Here is an 18,120-nt window from a genome sequence, read left to right on the forward strand (position 1 = left end):
ATTGTATGATCTAATTTATCAATTTAATGTATCAAGTGAGACAGAAAATAGACCACTGGTTGCCTAAGGCTGAGGGTGGCAACTGGTATAAACTGCAATGGACATAAGGAATTGTTTTGCGGTTAAGCAAATGTTTAAAATTGAATTGTAGTGATGGTTGTACAGTTCCATACATTTATTAAGATTCACTGCTTTGTATATTCAAAATAATAAATTTTATGATACGTAATAAATTATAGCCAAATAAAGCAGTTTAAAAATATTTTTCTCATTGTCAGGCATTTAACTCCCACTTACTTTTTAAAAATAACAGCTTTATTGAAATATAATTCACATATCATACCATCAAAAGGGTATAATTCAAAGGGTTAGTGGTTTTTAGTAAATTTACAGAGTTGTGTAATCATTACCTCAATCGATTTTAGAACTTTTTCATCAGCTCTCCCCATCCCAATCCCATTAGTAGACAAGGGCATCCCTTGTCTGCGATGACTACCCCTAGACAATCACAAATCTACTTTCTATCTCTATAGATTTTTCTGTTCTGAACATTTATATAAATGGAATCATGTAATATGTGGTCATCTGTGACTGGCTTCTTTCACTTAGCATACTGTTTTCAAGGTTCATTCATGTTGTAGTGTCTATTATACTCTATTCCTTCTTACGGACAAATCATATTCCATTGTAAGGATATAGCACATTTTATTTATCCATTCATCAGTTGAATGCTTGGGTTGTTTCTACTTTTTGGCCATTACGAATGATGCTGATTTGAACATTTGTGTACAAGTTTTTGCATGACCATATGGGAAATTGCTGAGTGAAATTGCTGGGCCTTAGAGTAACTCTATGTTTAATCTTTTGAGACAATCCAAAGTGGCTGTGACATTTTACATTCCCATCATCAGTATATTAAGGTTCTGATTTCTCTACATCCTGTCCCATACTTCTTATTAAAAGTCTTTCTGATTAGAGCCATTCTACTGGGAATAAAGTGTTGTTAACTCTCTGTAGTGTTGATTTGCATTTTCCTGATGGCTAATGTTGTTGAACATCTTTTCATATGCTTATTGTCCATTTGTATATATTCTTTGGAGAAGTGGCTATTCACATCCTTTGCTCATTTTCAAATTGGTCCATTTGTCTTTTTAATGTTGAGTTGTGAGAGTCCTTTAATCTAGATACAAGTCCCTTATCAGATATATGATTTACAAATATTCTGTCCCATTATGTGGTTTTTTTTTCACTTTCTTGATGGTGCCCTTCACAGCAAAATGTTTTTAATTTTGATAAACTCCAATTTATTTATTTTTTATTTTGTTGCTTTTGTTTTTTGTATCATATTGAAGAAACCACTGCCTAAGCCAAGATTATGAAAATTTAAGCCTATTTTTTCTTTTCCAGGTTTTATTGTGTTAGGTCTTATAATTAGGTCTTTGATCCATTTTCAATTATTATTTTTGGTACATGTGTGAGGTAGGGGCCACTAACTTTTAAGAAAGCTATAGGGACAGGGGTTGAGAGAATTAGGGGCCAGATAAATAAAACTGCCTACTTCTAAAGAGACAGTTCTGGTAATAGCGTAGACTACATGAAAAACTTATGTTTGTGTGTAGCTATCTTTTTTGCATGTACCAAAACATTCATTCTTATACCATTTCTTTGAAGAAGGGGAACATGCTTAGATGTAATTCAGCAGAGAAAGGAGGAAACATTTTGCTCAGGGATCACAGGAAACCAGTGACAGAGCCAAAAACAGACAAAGGATGGTTGACTTGCCAGCCTTAGTTCTACCCTGTGGCAGGAATACATTCATTGTCTACTTTCCTTTCTCTGATTTAGTAACGGCCTCTGAGTTGCTGGGTACATAGCCACCAACCAGAGATTATATTTCCCAGCCTCCCTGCCACTAAGTGTGGCCATGTGACTAAGTATTAGCCAACAAACTTAAAAATAAAGTGATCTACTTTAGAGTCATCTTTTAAGCAAGAAATATCTTGCCATCCACTTTCTCTTTCCACCCCATTTTACAGGAGAGACTTCAAACATGGTGCTGGTAAGTGACTTTTGATCATGTAAATCAGGGTTGGGGAATGTCTGGCCTGTGGGCTATATAAGACCTGCAAAATCATGTGTTCTAGCTCTGCCAAGGCAACTGAAGGTGGGACTCAAAATTCAATAAACCTAGGAGCTTTTTTTCATAGTAACATAAATTTATATTAAGTGAATTATGGTATAAATATCCAAATGGCCCTTGGCAGAAAAAAGTTTTCCCACCCATGATGTAGATGAAGAAAACATACCATGCCAGTGGTTATCAACTGTGGCTGAATATTAGAATCATATGGGGTAATTTAATTAAAAGCTGATGGTTGTTAATTCAAAAAGATATAGCACTATTATATTCATTGCAGTATTATTTACAACTAGAGGTCTGGTGCACGAATTTGTGCATGAGTGGGGTCTGGCCAGCCCACCCTGATCAGGCCGATTGGGACCTGGCCGGCGGGGGTGGGGGCCATGAGAGTTTGGCCGGCAGCTCCTACCCCCATTGAGGTGGGGGGGCTGATTGAGGGCCTGAGGAAGGGGCTGCAGGTTGGCTGGCTGGTCCTGCCCCCAATCGGGACAGTTGGCTGGCTGCAGTGGGCATCATAACGACCAGTCATTCTAGTTCTTCTGGTCATTCTGGTCGCTTGACTTTTATATATATAGATAGTCAAGAGATGGAAATAACCTAATAGTCCATTGATAGATGAATGGCTAAAGAAAAAGTGGTACATATACACAATGAAATATTACTTAGCCATAAAAAACGAATTCTTGCCATTTGTGACAACATGGAAGGCATAAAGGATATTATCCTCTCTAATAAAATGGTAATATGCAAATTAACCATCACTCCGCTACATAAGCCACGCCCACCAGCCAAGCCACGCCCACTAGCCAATCAGGATGAGTATGCAAATTAACCCCAATCCAAGATGGCTACAGCCACAGAGAGCAAGGTTTCCCAGGTAACAGAGGAAGCCAAGCTTTCCATAGCCGTTGCAGGCCTAAGCCTCCACTCAAGCTACAAAGTTTCAATTATAGAAGGTAAACAAATTCAAACAAATGGCGGCAGAATGGAGCTTGAGAGAGCAGGCCAGGGTTGCCGGCGGCAACAGGGGAAGCAAAGCTTTCCACACACCCTGGCCGGGCTCACCCGCTTAAGGCTACAAAGTTTCAATTGTAGAAGGTGAATTAACTGCCACAGAAATGGCTGCCGGAGCCCCAGGCTTGGCTCCGCTCCAGGTTACAAAGTTTCAATTGTAGAAGGAAAATAAATTCCAGATACCAGGGCCTCCACTTGGGTTGCCAGGGGGCATGGCCAGCCTGCAAACCACCACAGGCCCCTCGCTCAGGCCGCCCCATACCCCAAGGGAACCCCCACCCTTATCTGTGACACCCTTCAGGGCAAACCAGCTGGCCCCCACCCATGCACCAGGCCTCTATCTTATCTAATAAACGAGTAATGTGCAGAGTGATCATCACTGCAACACACAATATAGCTGCCCCCATGTGGTCAAAGATCCTGCCCCCATGTGGACACAAGATGGCCACCACAAGATAGCCAGCAGGAGAGGGCAGTTGGGAGGCACCCGGCCTGCAAGGGAGGGCAGTTGTGAGAAACCAGGCCTGCAATGGAGGGCAGTTGTGAGGAACCAGGCCTACAAGGGAGGGCAGTTGAGAGGGACCAGGCTTGCAAGGGAGGGCAGTTGGAAGTGATCAACCCTGCAGGAGAGGGCAGTTAGGGGTGACCAGGCTGGCAGAGGAGGGAAGTTGGGGGCAAACAGGCTGGCAGGGGAGCAGTTAGGCATCAACCAGGCTGGCAGCAGAGTGGTTAGGGGGTGATCAGGCTGGCAGGCAGAAGCGGTTAGGGGCAATCAGGAAGGCAGGCAGGCAAGCAGTTGGGAGCCAGCAGTCCTGGATTGTGAGAGGGATGTCCGACTGCCCGTTTAGGCCCGATCCCACCAGGATCGGGCCTAAACGGGCAGTCGGACATTCCTCCAGGAGTCCCAGATTGGAGAGGGTACAGGCTGGGCTGAGGGACAACCCCCCGCCGTGCACGAATTTCGTGCACCGGGCTTCTAGTGCTAACTATAATAGAGAAAGACAAATACCATATGATTTCACTTATATGTGGAAGCTAAAAAGGAAATGAATAAATAAAACTGAAACAGATGTAAAAAACTGATGGTCACCAGATGGGAAGGGGTTGGGTGAAAAAGGTGAAAGGGATTAAAAAGTATAAAATGCCAGTCATAAAAAATAGTCACAGCCCTGGCTGGTTTGGCTCAGTGGACAGAGCATAGACCTACAGACTGAAGTGTCCCGGGTTCGATTCCAGTCAAGGGCATATGCCTGCATTGAAGGCTCAATCCCCAGTAGGGGCCATGCAGGGAGCAACCAATCAATGATTCTCTCTCATCATTGATGTTTTTTTTTTTTTTCTCTCTCTCTCCCTTCCTCTATGAAATCAATATATTTTAAAAAATAGTCACAGAGATCTCAAGTACAGAACAAGGAATATAGTCAATAATATTGTGATAACTATGTCAGATGGTTACTAGTCTTATCAAGTATATAAATAAGGTATATAAATATCTAATCACTATGTTATACACCTGAAACTAACACAATATTGTAAACTATAACTGAAAAATACATTTTAAAAAAATCTACAAAACAAAACAAAACAAAACTCTGGTGTTTGGATCTGAGCCCAGAGATTGATACAATTGGTTTGAAGTACCACCTGAGAATCAGGGAGTTAAAATCTCCGCAGATGAATACAATATGTGGCTAAGGTTAAGACCTCTACTCTGAGGCAGTGATTTGTAAACTTCAGCATGCACCAGTATCAACTGGATAGTGTTTAATTAGTTCCTATTAAAAAATATTTTCTGGGGGTACCACTCCCAGGTGTTTCATTTAGTAAGTCTGGGGTGAAACCTGAGAACTTGTATTTTTAACAAGTTCCCAGGTGATGCTGCTGTGCTGTCCAGGGACAAAAGTCTGTAGGAAACTTCAAAGCAGCAAGCCAGAAGGAACTTGAGCCCCAGTATGCAGACCACTTTCCTTAAAACACCCACCTACCCTATAATATTACCTTAAAGGGAAATGAAAGTTTATCCTGAACTGTAGCAGCAGCTTAGCTTACATCCAAGCACACATCCCCTGGATCACATTGTTTCAACAGGAAGAAAAGTAAAGGTATAATTCCCACCCTCCTCATTTTTATGCAAATTCACATGTAAAATCTAAATCCTCTTGGCTTTAGAGATATTTGCCTACAAAAGAAGGGTGGCTTGGAACACTGTTTACGATAGAGTGCGTGTCTCGTGATAGTTGGTGAACACAATCCACAGAGCCCTGTTTTGGCAGCATTGTTGAGGCTGGGGGATTATAATCCAAGCAGGCAGTTCAGTTACCTCTCCCATTTAAGTCCCAGTCATAGTTGGGTAACTCAAGGCTTCCAATACAAATTTACTTGAATGTAAACCATAGCAATGATTCTGAATGATGTAGAAAGCCTTTCTAAATAGCAGCAGGGAGTGGATCTGTGTCTTTTCCCTCCTCTCCTCTTAACACTCTAATACAAAAGGCACTTAGAGCACTTCAGCTCTTTCACTTAATTTCCATGAGAAGACCTTGGCTATTCATGACAACCTGAATCACCAATGGGGCTTGGACACTTGTTGGGCAAAGAGAGAGGCTAGTAGGAGGTCACCTGCATAGGGAATATGTTTTCAATCCCAAGCTCTCTTTGGTAAAACTCTTTGCTAGTGTTTAATTAGTTTCTAAAAACACTCACAGTATTAAAGGGAAGTGGGCAGGTGTGATTGGAAGGTCATAGAGTAGAAACTGAGATAGAAAGGGAAGGAATGCACATACCTTACAAACTGGCTGAATAAGGCTGTTGTGTTCCTGATGATCCGAGCAGCCTGGGACTCCTCGCGCTGGCATCTCTGTAGTGTTAATCCGTCATCCATGTGGCCTTCCTGGTGGAGGATGACCTGCAGAGCAAAGTACACTGGGTCCAGGTTACACACACTCCACAGCTGGGCAGCCAATATTTCTTGCAGTGTTTCCCTCCACCCCTGTCCTCTTTCTCCCCAACCAAGTTCCCTCAGGTCCATTTTGAAAATGGGACATTAACAAAGTTATTTTGCCCTAGTACTGACAAGAATTGTCCTTGAGGCATGATTCTTTGATGAAAATAAAATTTTATGTGTCACTGTGGTATGAATTATAATAAATTCCTTGGGCCTAGACGGTAAATTTGAAAGGATAAAAAATACTTTATATATTTCTCTTAAAGTGAACACAAAACCTTACTCTTGGCCATTGAAAAAGTCATTTTTTAGAGACTTATCCTTCAGAGATAAATTGAGAAAGAAGAAAGACACATTAAAGAAAATCCCTCTGCTGGGATCAGGCTTGCATTTCTCTCCTGAAGGAGAGAGAGGCTGGTAGGGTTGGCTCACTGTCTAACTGGGGAAGTAGCTCAAGGTGGTATCTGCTTCTTAGGGAGGCTTGAGAGATCTGAAAGCATAGACTCTGGTATCAGCAACCTGAGTTCTAGTCCTGCTACTCAATTCCTAGCTGTGCGACCTTAGGCAAATTCCTTAACCATTTTCTGCTTCAACTCTACCATCCGCAAATGGATTTATCTTAAAGGGGTGTTTGGAAGATTAGATGATTTGCATGTAAATCATTTAGTATGTTTCCTAGAATATGAGGTACTCAATGAATGTTTGTTATAAGGGGGAGTATGTTACTGATCTCAGATTGGTTATCTGGAAGCTAAGCATACTTATTGATCACTAATGACATCATGACAATTTTTGGGTATGGCTAGCAGCTTTTGGTATGGAGGTCAGTAGTTTTTTTTCTTCCCTAAAGGGGTCAAGTAAGTGCAGGACTCTAGTTACAATGAGGATCAAATCTTGATTCAAGATTCAAATTCCTGGCATAGTTTCCTCTTGAAATGAATAAGTGAAGGGAGACCATTTGTAGGTCTTGGGTGATTTGGAGTGGGAAGATTAGTCAGTCTATATGTCAAATAAAAAACACTCATATGGCTTTAGAAAATGCCTTTAGAATAAGGATTTTTGGTCTTTCTCATTCTTAGCACAAAGAAACAGCTTATTTTCCTTCCCATGTGAAAATCTCTTATGTTTTTTCTTCTGAAAATATGTCCTGATAGAATGAATTCACACAGGAAGTAGAATACTGGCTTGCAAGAGTTCATGTTCTCTTTTCGTAAAAATACATTGCATCCCATCTACATATGATAGCTCCAGCATCAGTAAAGGATGCCCTTTGGAATCACCATTTCAAAACATTAATTTGCCAGAACTTCCCAGCAACTGGTTAACAGTGCTGCATTTGGATTTGACAAAGCATTGCCACTAGGTTTACTCTGGCCTCATTCCCAGCTTTCTGGTCCCTACAGACCCAAATCCTTAGGTTTTACTTGCTCACATAACACATTCCAGCTGACCAGCCAAATAGGAAAGTAATGAGAAATGGGGAGATGCAGCTGTTAGCATATTGTTGTTATGTCCCCATGGATCTCTGCAGCCCAGTTCCTAAGGTCTTTTTTTCCCCACCTTGGGGGAATTCCATAGCCCAATGGCAGAGAGCACAAGCCTGAGATATGAATGGGAGAGAGGCTATTTCCTTTAAGGTATGTTACATTCATGAGGTTTTTCACCGTGTCTGTTCTCCATTGGTTTCCCTAGGTTCCTGTTTTGTTTGTGTCATAAAATGTTGAACACAGAGATCGACATCCTTTGTATTTTTAGAGGGAAACTTCACCTATTCCTCACCAAATGTCAAGGGCTGAGCATTACAATACCATTTAGAAAGAGTTTCAAAAAGCACCTGCCAAATTCACCTGCACATTTCAGCAGCTGAGTGGACCTAGGGACTATGGTTCTGGGAGAGAAAGGCAGGGTCAGGCACAGTAATTCCACACCACAAGCTGGGACCTCTCCTAGCTGACAGGGTCCTTTGAGTATGTCCCCTCCCAGGCAGAGTTATAGCTAAGATCCACATGGTCCACTCTCTCTGAATGTCACTATTATCTTAGTAGGTATGAAAACTTGTGGAGGATCTAGGTGATATTATAATATTCTGTAGAGGATTTAGTTTTCTGTTAGGTTGGTAGGGTAGATGATGGGATTTTTGGCATTTACTTTAAATCTGCCCTTATTTCTAGGGTATAGTCCTTGTTCCCAGAATAGAGCCCTTTTGGGATTTAATTGAAATGTAAATGGTATTTTCAAGGGTCATTCCAACTTGAGGGACCCTGAACCCCAACCTTTGTCTCCCTAGTACTGCCATACTGTCCACATCGCTGCTTTGCTCTTCTCCCTCGCAGCTGCCACTGTCTGTCTGCTGTCAGCTTCACAGCCCATCCACGGGCAGCTCAAGATCCCAGAGGAAATTGCAGGTAGAATTTCAGGTTCACGTTTCTACAGTTCCCTCCATTCTGCAATCTTGGCCCCTCAAGTCACAGAAACCTTGGCTGACCTGGTCCCTAACCTGTCTCTCCATCCCAATGATGCTAACACACACCCCATTCTTTGGTGCTGCAACTCAGCAAATATACCAGGTGAAGTGGTGACAAAGGTGGGGCTCACCTTAATGCACTTACAGTCTATTTGGGATCTTTAGTGCTCATGTCCTGGGTGCTCTGGTAGTTGAAACATTCAAATGGTTCACTTAATTTTGGTTGTGTTTTATCCAGCCTTTATAATTGTTATCAGAGGAAGGGCTGGGCTCATACAAGCAATTGTATGGCCTCTTATTTATTCTCTTTTCTATCTCCTCTTCATCATTTTATTTTCTCTTTTCTCTATATTTTCCAGGTATGTTTTATTTTAATGCAAAAGTAAGCTATTACCTTTTGGTTTGCTCCCAACCTCTTCTCTTATCATCATCAACATTCTGGGAAACTAAACTTTTCATTATCTCTACATTGGGCTGGGACACCTGAACTAATAATACCATCTAGAACCTCATCTAGGACTCCTTGACTAACCAATCCCATGTTTTGTGAGGGTTTTCCAAGAAAATAAAAATAGCATCATGCCCTTGGCATTTATTTTCTGGTTCCCATCAAAAGAAACTCTCTTATGGCAATTGACTTCCTGGTAAAAAGAAGATGCTGTGTGTGTCCAAGCCAGTTTCCCATGATAACAGGCATGATGGACCACTCAGATCAGGATACATTCTCTGTGGAGACAGCATCATCCCACAATATCTCACCTCTCTGCATATTGGTTCCTGTGGGCTTATTATTATCATGCATTTGGTTTTTCTCTGTAGAGATTATATTTAGTCTCTATATTAAAAAACTGGACAATAACTCAATGATCCACTTAAATGGAGGGAGCAATGAGGTGGTTAATCCCCAAACACTGTACCACCAAAAGCCATTTGGTGCAGGTTATAGAGTCCATTGGACAAGTTCTACTGCTCCTCACATATGTGCCTGCTGTTTAACTTTCTTTTTTTCTTTTTGCACTGAATATGAGGTCAAAGTATGAAATTAGCCTGTATAATCAGTCACAGAACAGCAACTAAACATACATCATGTTCACCTAATTCTCACAATCACTTCTCTTGCCCCGTAGCTTCCACCTCAGTGTAAAACAATTCTGGACAGCCTTTCTGACTCCTCACCTTTCTTTTCAAGGGTCCAAGGCGGGATGTCTTGGCATCTTGTGCTTTGTAGGTCACCCACAGACCACTGGCTACGTGCTGGACAAAGCAGACAGAATCTCCATACTTGATTTCTGGAACTCCCATGCCTTCTATATCTCTTTTGTGAGTGGAATCTAATTTCTCCTTGATTTCCTATTTCACAGAAAATGAAAAGAAACAAATGCAGGCATGTCTGATTAAACAGAAACACAACACAGAAAACAAATCACCCATGCTGAATTTGTAAGCCAGAAAACTGATTACCAAAATCATCATGATGCTTCTGGCCAAGCCAGGATTTCAGCAGCGCCTGCTTCCCTTATCTGCTGTTAATTGTAAAATCAATGGTTTCAAGTTTTGGCTACTTTAGTGATTATTTAATTTAAGTCCATGGGAAAAGGAGATGGCTGGTTGGTCTCCCTTTGGTTCTGATTTTATATAATTCTCCATTATATTTTCTACTTTTATAGTCCTGACTTATCTTTATAATTAACTCTTTACCGGTCAATTAACTCCCTTTCATAAAGTTCTGTATCTTCCATAATTTTAATGGCTATCTTATATAAATGCTTCAGGGACTTCAAAAATATCATTTATAGAAGTCAGAAGAGAAAGCAGACTTCTCGAGCATGTGGGGCTACTGGGCACAATTGTCATGCCCGTCACTTATGGCTTTCTCAGTTGTGTGCTGGAGTCATGGTTTCATTCTTCCATTGATACTGTTTCACTAAACTTATGAACTTTAGAGTGCTTGTTTAGATGACACTTTCCATTTGCAAGGCTATAAAAGAATCAAGGGCTAGTCCAGAGAATCCAGCATCTATCAATTACTTAATATACATATATTGAAAGAATATATATCTGAGTAATTTCTTCATATATATATATTTAAAATTTATCTTTATTGTTTAAAGTATTACAGATGTCCCATTCCCCCCCCCCCCATTGACCTCCCTCCTCCTTGCTCCTGTCCCCTCCCCAGGCCTTCACACTACTATTGTCTGTGTTCAGGGTTATGGATATATGCATATACATTCTTTGGATGATCTCTTCCCTCCCATATTCCCTTTCTAACATATTTTTCATTTCAGCCCTTATTTCTTTTCCTTCAAACCTTCATAAAAGTAAAATTAGTTATTTTTCACATATTTACAGGATCATTTTGAGCAATGTTAACACTTCACAAGAAATTCTTATTTTAAATGTATGTTGAAACATTGGCTGGATTGTTAAATATGACTTCTTTCTCAACACAAACATTTCCAAAGAAACTTATTTTGATTTTATTCCTGCTTTCCAATAAAAAAGCTAATGGGGAAACAGAATTTGATATATTAGGATTTCTTTTTAGGCAAGTGGTTAAGAGTACATTTATTCTAAATAAAAATAACAACACAGTGAATACTTGATTTTCACTTCAGAAATACCCATAATTCTGTAGCTACTCAGGCCAGTAAAAGATTTAAGTATGTCAAGTTTTCATCTCCAGCCTGTTCTGTAACCATAGGCAGTGCAGCAAAATAAAAATAATACATACTACAACAGGTAAATGTAAATTATTACACTGATCTTGAAGAGCTCACAGTTAAAACACTGTATACTCCCAAACTGTCCATGATGATGGACTTCTCATTTCTTTTTCACTTTTCATTTATTTAAATATGACTTTGCCAAATGAAAAAAAAAATCTAGGATTTTTTCTAGAGTCTCTGAAATAAATGGATCATTATTATATAGAGAATGAAGTGTCTCACTGTGTCTTTGCTTTTACAAAATAGCATCAACTCCCCAGATTTTATGACAGTCACTGCAGTGGCTGCTTCTAATTTAAAATAATAGGAACAACAACAAAATCTAACACATACAGATAAACCAACACTAAAGCCTACTCAACTGAAACCTAAACAACAACAGTGACATATCATTAAGGAAAGCGAGTAGTCCACAACAGAGAAGCCTGGTTTGGTGGACAGCAGACTGGGCATCTCCTTCTGACTCGAGCACGAACTAATGTTCCCCTCTCTGTTTTCACTTGAACATGCCCCAGATGTACTCACTCTACTGGAAATGGAACCTTCCCAAAGGAGAGGGATAATCCAATCACTCCCTTTCAATAACTCCCTAGTGCCTACAGAATACAATTCTCATTTCTAACTTTTATATACCATATGCTTTAATTGAATTGGCCTATGGTGCTTTGATATGTAAAGTGTTCCATTCATGTCTTTATTGACATGATACTTCCTGTTTGGACCTCCCCATGCCTCCCTTCTGCATCTTCACATTTTATCCATCAAGCCTTTCCCAGATCCTTTAGATTTTCTCTGTTCTTATGGCAGCTTCCTTCACCTGTCTCAGGACTCTTTACCATCTTCTGTAATATGAGCCCTTTGCTGGTACACTCCCTGTCCCCTGCCACTTTGAAAACTCACCAAGGGCAAGACTGAGATTTGCTTGTCTTTGTATTCCACACAATACTCTGCTTAAAATTGGTTGCAAATAATTTGCTTTTGTTTTCTTTGGACTGTGGGCATCAATTTGTCTGTTTATCTGCACAATCATTCCTGTGTTAGATTCCAAGAAGGAACAAGTTACTTATTCTAATATGTGTCGAAGGATAAAAATAATCATTATCCCCATTTTCATTGAGAGTTTACTAAGGAAATGCTGATGACCACATCATGATTATCACATAAATATTTGGTTTAGATGACTAGGTTGCTGCTCTCCAGATTGATTTAAGCTTTCTAGGATAAGAAAGAAAACTGGAATGAGTGTTTGTCTAGTGCCTACTTTGAATAAAGTATTTTGCTAAGCACTTCACGATGACATCATCATCAGGTGAGTTTACCAAGGACCCACAAAGTAGTATGTATTATATACGACACTTTAAGAACACTTTCACTAAACATTTTAATTGCCCTGTTGTTTTTATGTCTCCTACTTTATAGATGATGAAACTGAGGGTTGCAGAGTTTGAACAAGTTGCTGGTAAGCAGTGAAACAGAATTCAAAATCAAGTGTAAATCCAAAGCCCATTTGTCAGTTGAATATACTTTTTTGAATTGTTACCATTATCATAGATACATATCAATTATGTTAATGTTTTAGTTGTTTGAAGGTGATGATAAAGAATAAGTTGAAAATATATGCTATTATTTTATGAAAAATGGCTTTGGGTTTGTATAAACTTTAGGAGTTGTACATACGAACTTATAATGACAACTAGAGGCCTGGTGCATGAATTTGTGCATGGGTGGGGTCCAGCTGGCCTGCCCTAGTTGAGGCCAATTGGGGCCGGGCCAGCCAGGGGGAGGGGACATGGAAGGTTGGCTGGCTGGCCTGCCCCTGATCAGGCTAGTTGGCCGGCCACAGTGTGGGTCATAGTGACTGGTTGTTCCGGTCGTTCTGGTAGCTTGGCTTTTACATATGGCTTTTATATATACAGATAAGGTGATATGGTTTATATTCAAGGTCTAGTAGGAGGTTGGAAGAGAGAAAACTCAGACTGTCTGGGCAGTTATAGATGATTTTATTCAAGATTGACACTTGATGTGAGCTCAGCCAGGAGAGAGAGGAGAGAAGGGATATGGAAGGGTATGGCATTCTATGAAGATGGGAATGCTGAAAGAGACCTGAACAAGGACTATGAACTTTATACTATAGGTTCATGTTTCTCAATGTCAACAAACTTTCTGTGGGAAAAGAGGATATTGGACAAATAAGGTATCTTCTTTTAGAAGTCAAAGGGAACATTAGGATAGTATAATATGGAGTCTTATGAGTCCTACAGTAAAAAGCAAACAACAACAAAAATAATCAAAAAAACCTGCTGAAGTCTGTTTAAGATAGCATTAAATTTTATTGTCGTAGAATTATTGCTTGGGACACCTTTCTGGAAGAGCCAGTGTAGGTAATAAAATCTACTGAGAATTTTAAGCAGGGGCATAACACAAAGGTTGCATCTTAGAATAACTGTCCCAGCAGCTGTGTGAATGATGGATTGAAAAAAAACAAGGCTAGAGATGAGTGAGTTGTCAGCTATGGCATTAGTAAAGAGCATGAGATCTTGAACAGAGAAAATCCTAATTCATCTGTATTAATTAGGGTAAAATTTGTTATTTGACACAGTTAACCCATCTATATCCACAGAGGGCATCAAAGTTCCTTTCCAACAGACTAAGCACTCGAAATGTTTCAGAAGAAGAGTAGATATGGGAAGATGGGGCCCATTCATAGGTGCTGGAGTAAGCTATCAAGAAAGACCTGGTTAGCCCACTCCTTCCAAGATGTCTCTGGAGATACTTGAGAAATCACCTTTGGATTAATTTCTCCACCAATATAGTCCTTTTCTGAATTTCTGACCTTCAAATGACCTTAAAAAGACACTACTAGAGTCTGGCTGGCTGCAGAGCCTCTGCTGGGTGGCTGACAAGGGAGGGCCTCTGCATGCAGAAGTAGTGGATGTGTCTGCCTCGTTTGTGAAGGTGCAATGAGTGGAAGTCATTGTGCTGAGCTCCTTCCTCCATCCTTGCAAATCAATCCCTCCTGTCCCCGTCAGGTAGGCAGCACTATTGATATTTCATGCCCAAGGAGACAGACTCACAGGTCATCTTCCTGGTCTCATCGAATCCTCACAACAATCCTCCAAGACACAGTTCTTCACCCCCATTTTTTATAGGGAGGAACAAGAAGGCTGAACAGCAAATGGCAGAACCAAAATTCAAGGCCAGATTGCTCCCACTTCAAAGCCCATGGTTTTCCTGCTTATTTGGTCCACTTTGAATTGTAAAAACGGGGGAAACCTCAATTTAAAATAAAAAAAGTTATTTGTAGATTTATTTAAAATAAAACTTCAGAAAGTGGTGCTGTCTTTAGATGTTTGGATCTTAAGGTAAATTTTCTCCTCTCCTCCTCCCTCATTTGTTCCATACCCTCTCTTTCCCCAGATGACAGGGTGGTGAGGAAATGGAGCATGCCAGGAGCCTGGCACAAGGGCAGTACTTCAGCATCAACCTTTCCATTGAGAGGGGGGCCATGAGCCCAGCTGCCATTTGTTTCGGGTCACAGAGGTTAAAGGTACCTGAGGATCCAGAATGCAGGGATGCTTTTCACACCCAGCAGAGAGAGCAGTGAGTGGTAGGGAAGAAGACAGTGCTTAGCACATAGTAGGTATTTGCTAAATGGTGACAAAAGAGAATTTCAGATTTTTAAACACTGAGGGGAAATGCCCTCTAATGGGAAACAGTGATATCTATGCACATTTATGCAATAAAATAGTCACAATTTGAGGTTCTATCTCAGTCATTTATTCAAGATTTGCTTGAACATTAATTTGCCCTTCTCTGAAATGAATTCAGTGTTGTAAACTGATGCTGAGACGTGACATCTAAATAGGCAGTGCTGCCATGCCAGAGTAAATATTAAATCACGTTGTCTGACAATCCCTGGGGGACGGCCTTGCAATGTCGAGAACAAGGGAAGATGATGTGAAATAAAATTCATAGAAATGTGACTTAGATGTTCAAAATAATAAGTCTTTTCTCCCTCAATGTTTGTAGAGAGAGTGTTAGGACCCAAGATGATTATACCATGATGACAGAATACTTTTATGAAGATGGCAGGGGTTAGAGTAAAATGGATTTTACTCTGTGTTTTAATGTGTGATCATATTCATCTGTCCCTTCACCAAGCAATTTTCAAACACACATGCTTCACACTGTGCTGGGAGTAAAAAGCATTTTAGGTATAGGTTGGTGGTGAGAAATAAACAGCATGTTTGAAGACTGACAAATATTTAGTACAATAGAGTTCAAGGCAATGGTGAGTGAGTGGCAATAGGCAATAGGCATGATGGAAGGGTGGGATCTTAATCTTTTATGACAGACTTCAAATGAGGTGCAACTCGATTAAGATCTCACGTATTACACATGAGGGTCAAGGACAGATCCAGGTGACCTGGAGGCCACACTCTATCTTCTCCCACACCCCTTCCAGATTACAGGAATAACGTTTGATGCTGCAATTGGAGGCAACAATACATCCCAGACTTCTGGTCTGATTTGGATCATCCCAGACATGGACAGGGGAAAAAACATTGAGCAAAATAATATTCTGCTCATTATTCTGTACAGTTGTGAGTACATGAAACTGAGTTTATTCTTGTATTATTTTATTAATTGTTGTATTATTTTCCATAAAAACAACTCTAAACCTACTTTGCCCCACCCTGTATGTTCACATAGCTTGCTCAAAGACCTCAGTTTGAGTCTGTCTGAGCCAGGTCATGCCAATGACTAGAAGCTGTTTGGTCTGATCACCTTCCACTAAGGCTTAGCCACACCCCTGTTCAAGATTCACAGGGACACCTGCCATCTTTCTCATAAGGGCAGCTTGCTAAGGATGGTAACACACTTGCAGCTGTTCCAAAGCCCTCAAATAAGTACTTATGGCTGTCACAGGCTAAGGCCACCTGACAGGAAGCATGGAGTGGGAAGCACATTGTTGTCAAATGACTCACTGCCCAGCTAACCTAGTGTCATCCCAGAACACATGAGCCCCATCAGTGCTCCTCTGGGAGTCTCTTTTCTGTCTTCTAGCTTCTCCAACAAGCATAGAGGATCAGAAGAATGCCCTACCCAATCCCATTAACAAAGGCAACAATGCACCCTAGCTCTACCTCCCAGCCTGTCCAATGAGTGCTCCCAACCCCTGTGCCACCACCCAAGCCTGAAGCACTCTCTCGTCTCTATCACATAACACCTGGAATAGGCAGAAGCTGGCAAGATGGCTCAATGCCCTCACAACACTGATAAATAAGACCATAGTTTCTTTCTGCGGGGGACCATGACTATTTCCCAGACAGAGAGGAAGCATACTAGAGAGCCCTCTTACAGAGAAGAGCCTGCACTTTTTGAGGTAAGACACATTCACTAAGGAGGAAGCTGGAGGCCCAGAGAAATCAAGGCATCACTAGCATTCTTCCACAGAAGCTCTCTGGATTGTACAAGGCAGAACTGTGTGCCCCCCACACATTCTCTCTTTTTGTGTAGCTTCACAGGTAACGTCATACTCACACCATGTCCCAAGGAAGCCCTGATTGCCTGTGGGAACACAGCCATATCTTGGCCTGCACAGAACATAGGCCATTTTAATGTTAGTTCCTTTAAAATTAGAATGAAGGTAACTAGGCTGAATACTGTTGCACTGAGAGTTATTTAAAACCTCTAACATAGTAACTTCAATGAAATACAGCCACACTACCAAGCATAGGACGATGTGACTTATGGTGACTTTTACATCCAGCTCCGCTATGCTGGCAACCCCCAAGGTGTCTCAGTGACGTACAGCCATCGGCTGCTTGTCTCCATGTGCATGGGAATGAAGGGACTTGGGATAATAGGCAGTGAGCCTTCTGAGGGTAGAATGTGATCATAAGCCAGAGTGGTGCTAAGTGGAAGGAGCATTATAAGGACTCTCTATGGTGCTCTGAGCTTTTCTGGATTTCCCTGGAGACCAGGGCATAGCGCTGAGCCATGCTCCACAAGGCTGACCAAGAAAGGAGTGGATGCAGAGTCCCCTTGGAACAGGATCTTGCCAGCTGCCTGCAAGGCCACCAGACTCATCTGCTGTCATAGAGGAGCCCTTTTCTGAAATGGTAAAGTTCAGTGTCAGCACATCTACAGCGGGCTGAGGAGGCTGGGGTAGAGGGTTCAAATAAGAAAAAAGCCAAGCAGCCATTCTTAGAAAGGCATTTACTTGAACATCAACCATGATGAATCATTTCTTATTTTCCAATCCCCCAAACCCCTTCACCCACTCTCACCCCAGACCTGACACCCATGTCCCAGTTGTGTCCTAGGGAAGAATGTGGTCTTGTTTATCTCTGTTCTTAGGACTTTTCCATTGCTTTGTTTCAGTGATTTTTTTTAAGCAAACTGTACTGCCCTAAACCACTTCCTGGAGGCCAAAATGTTTTACCATATATATGTATGGTAAAACATTTTAAAATCCTCTTGTGCTGGGAATCTTTAAACAAACAACAAACAAAAGTGAGAGTGGCATGAAAAAGATGTGCTCAGAAAACCAGAATGAAGTCAAGGAACCAACACACCATTGAAAGAGAGGCAGAAAATGAAGGTAATGTTGGTGGGGAATTTAGGGCAGGAAGCTCACATCTTTAAATATTTGAAATATGGTATGGAAAAAGCCTAACTTTGATATAGGGCAATTTTGGGGAGAAAAACCTATATGTATGCTAAGAGGTTTGCTGCCTACAAAGACTATAGGACTGTGGAAAGAGGGAAAACGAGTCTCAGCCCCCTGCTAAAAAATGGGTAGTGCTGAAAGCCTGTCCGCCTC

General features: G+C 41.0%; 1 protein-coding gene across 3 annotated transcripts in view; it reads right to left on the bottom strand.

The window, feature by feature from the left end:
* The window catches only part of RYR3 (ryanodine receptor 3), a gene marked incomplete at its 5' end in the record, with an annotated part of 535,717 nt that overhangs the window by 261,660 nt on the left and 255,937 nt on the right, over window positions 1-18,120 (bottom strand). For all 3 annotated transcript variants that reach the window (XM_079768748.1, XM_079768746.1, XM_079768747.1), the window contains 2 exons: window positions 5,938-6,059; window positions 9,739-9,912. In XM_079768748.1, the coding sequence (XP_079624874.1) occupies window positions 5,938-6,059; window positions 9,739-9,912 (296 nt within the window). The remainder of the gene's footprint in view (window positions 1-5,937; window positions 6,060-9,738; window positions 9,913-18,120) is intronic.

The sequence above is a fragment of the Cnephaeus nilssonii genome, assembly GCF_951640355.1.
Source record: "Cnephaeus nilssonii genome assembly, chromosome: 4".
NCBI lineage: Eukaryota > Metazoa > Chordata > Mammalia > Chiroptera > Vespertilionidae > Cnephaeus > Cnephaeus nilssonii.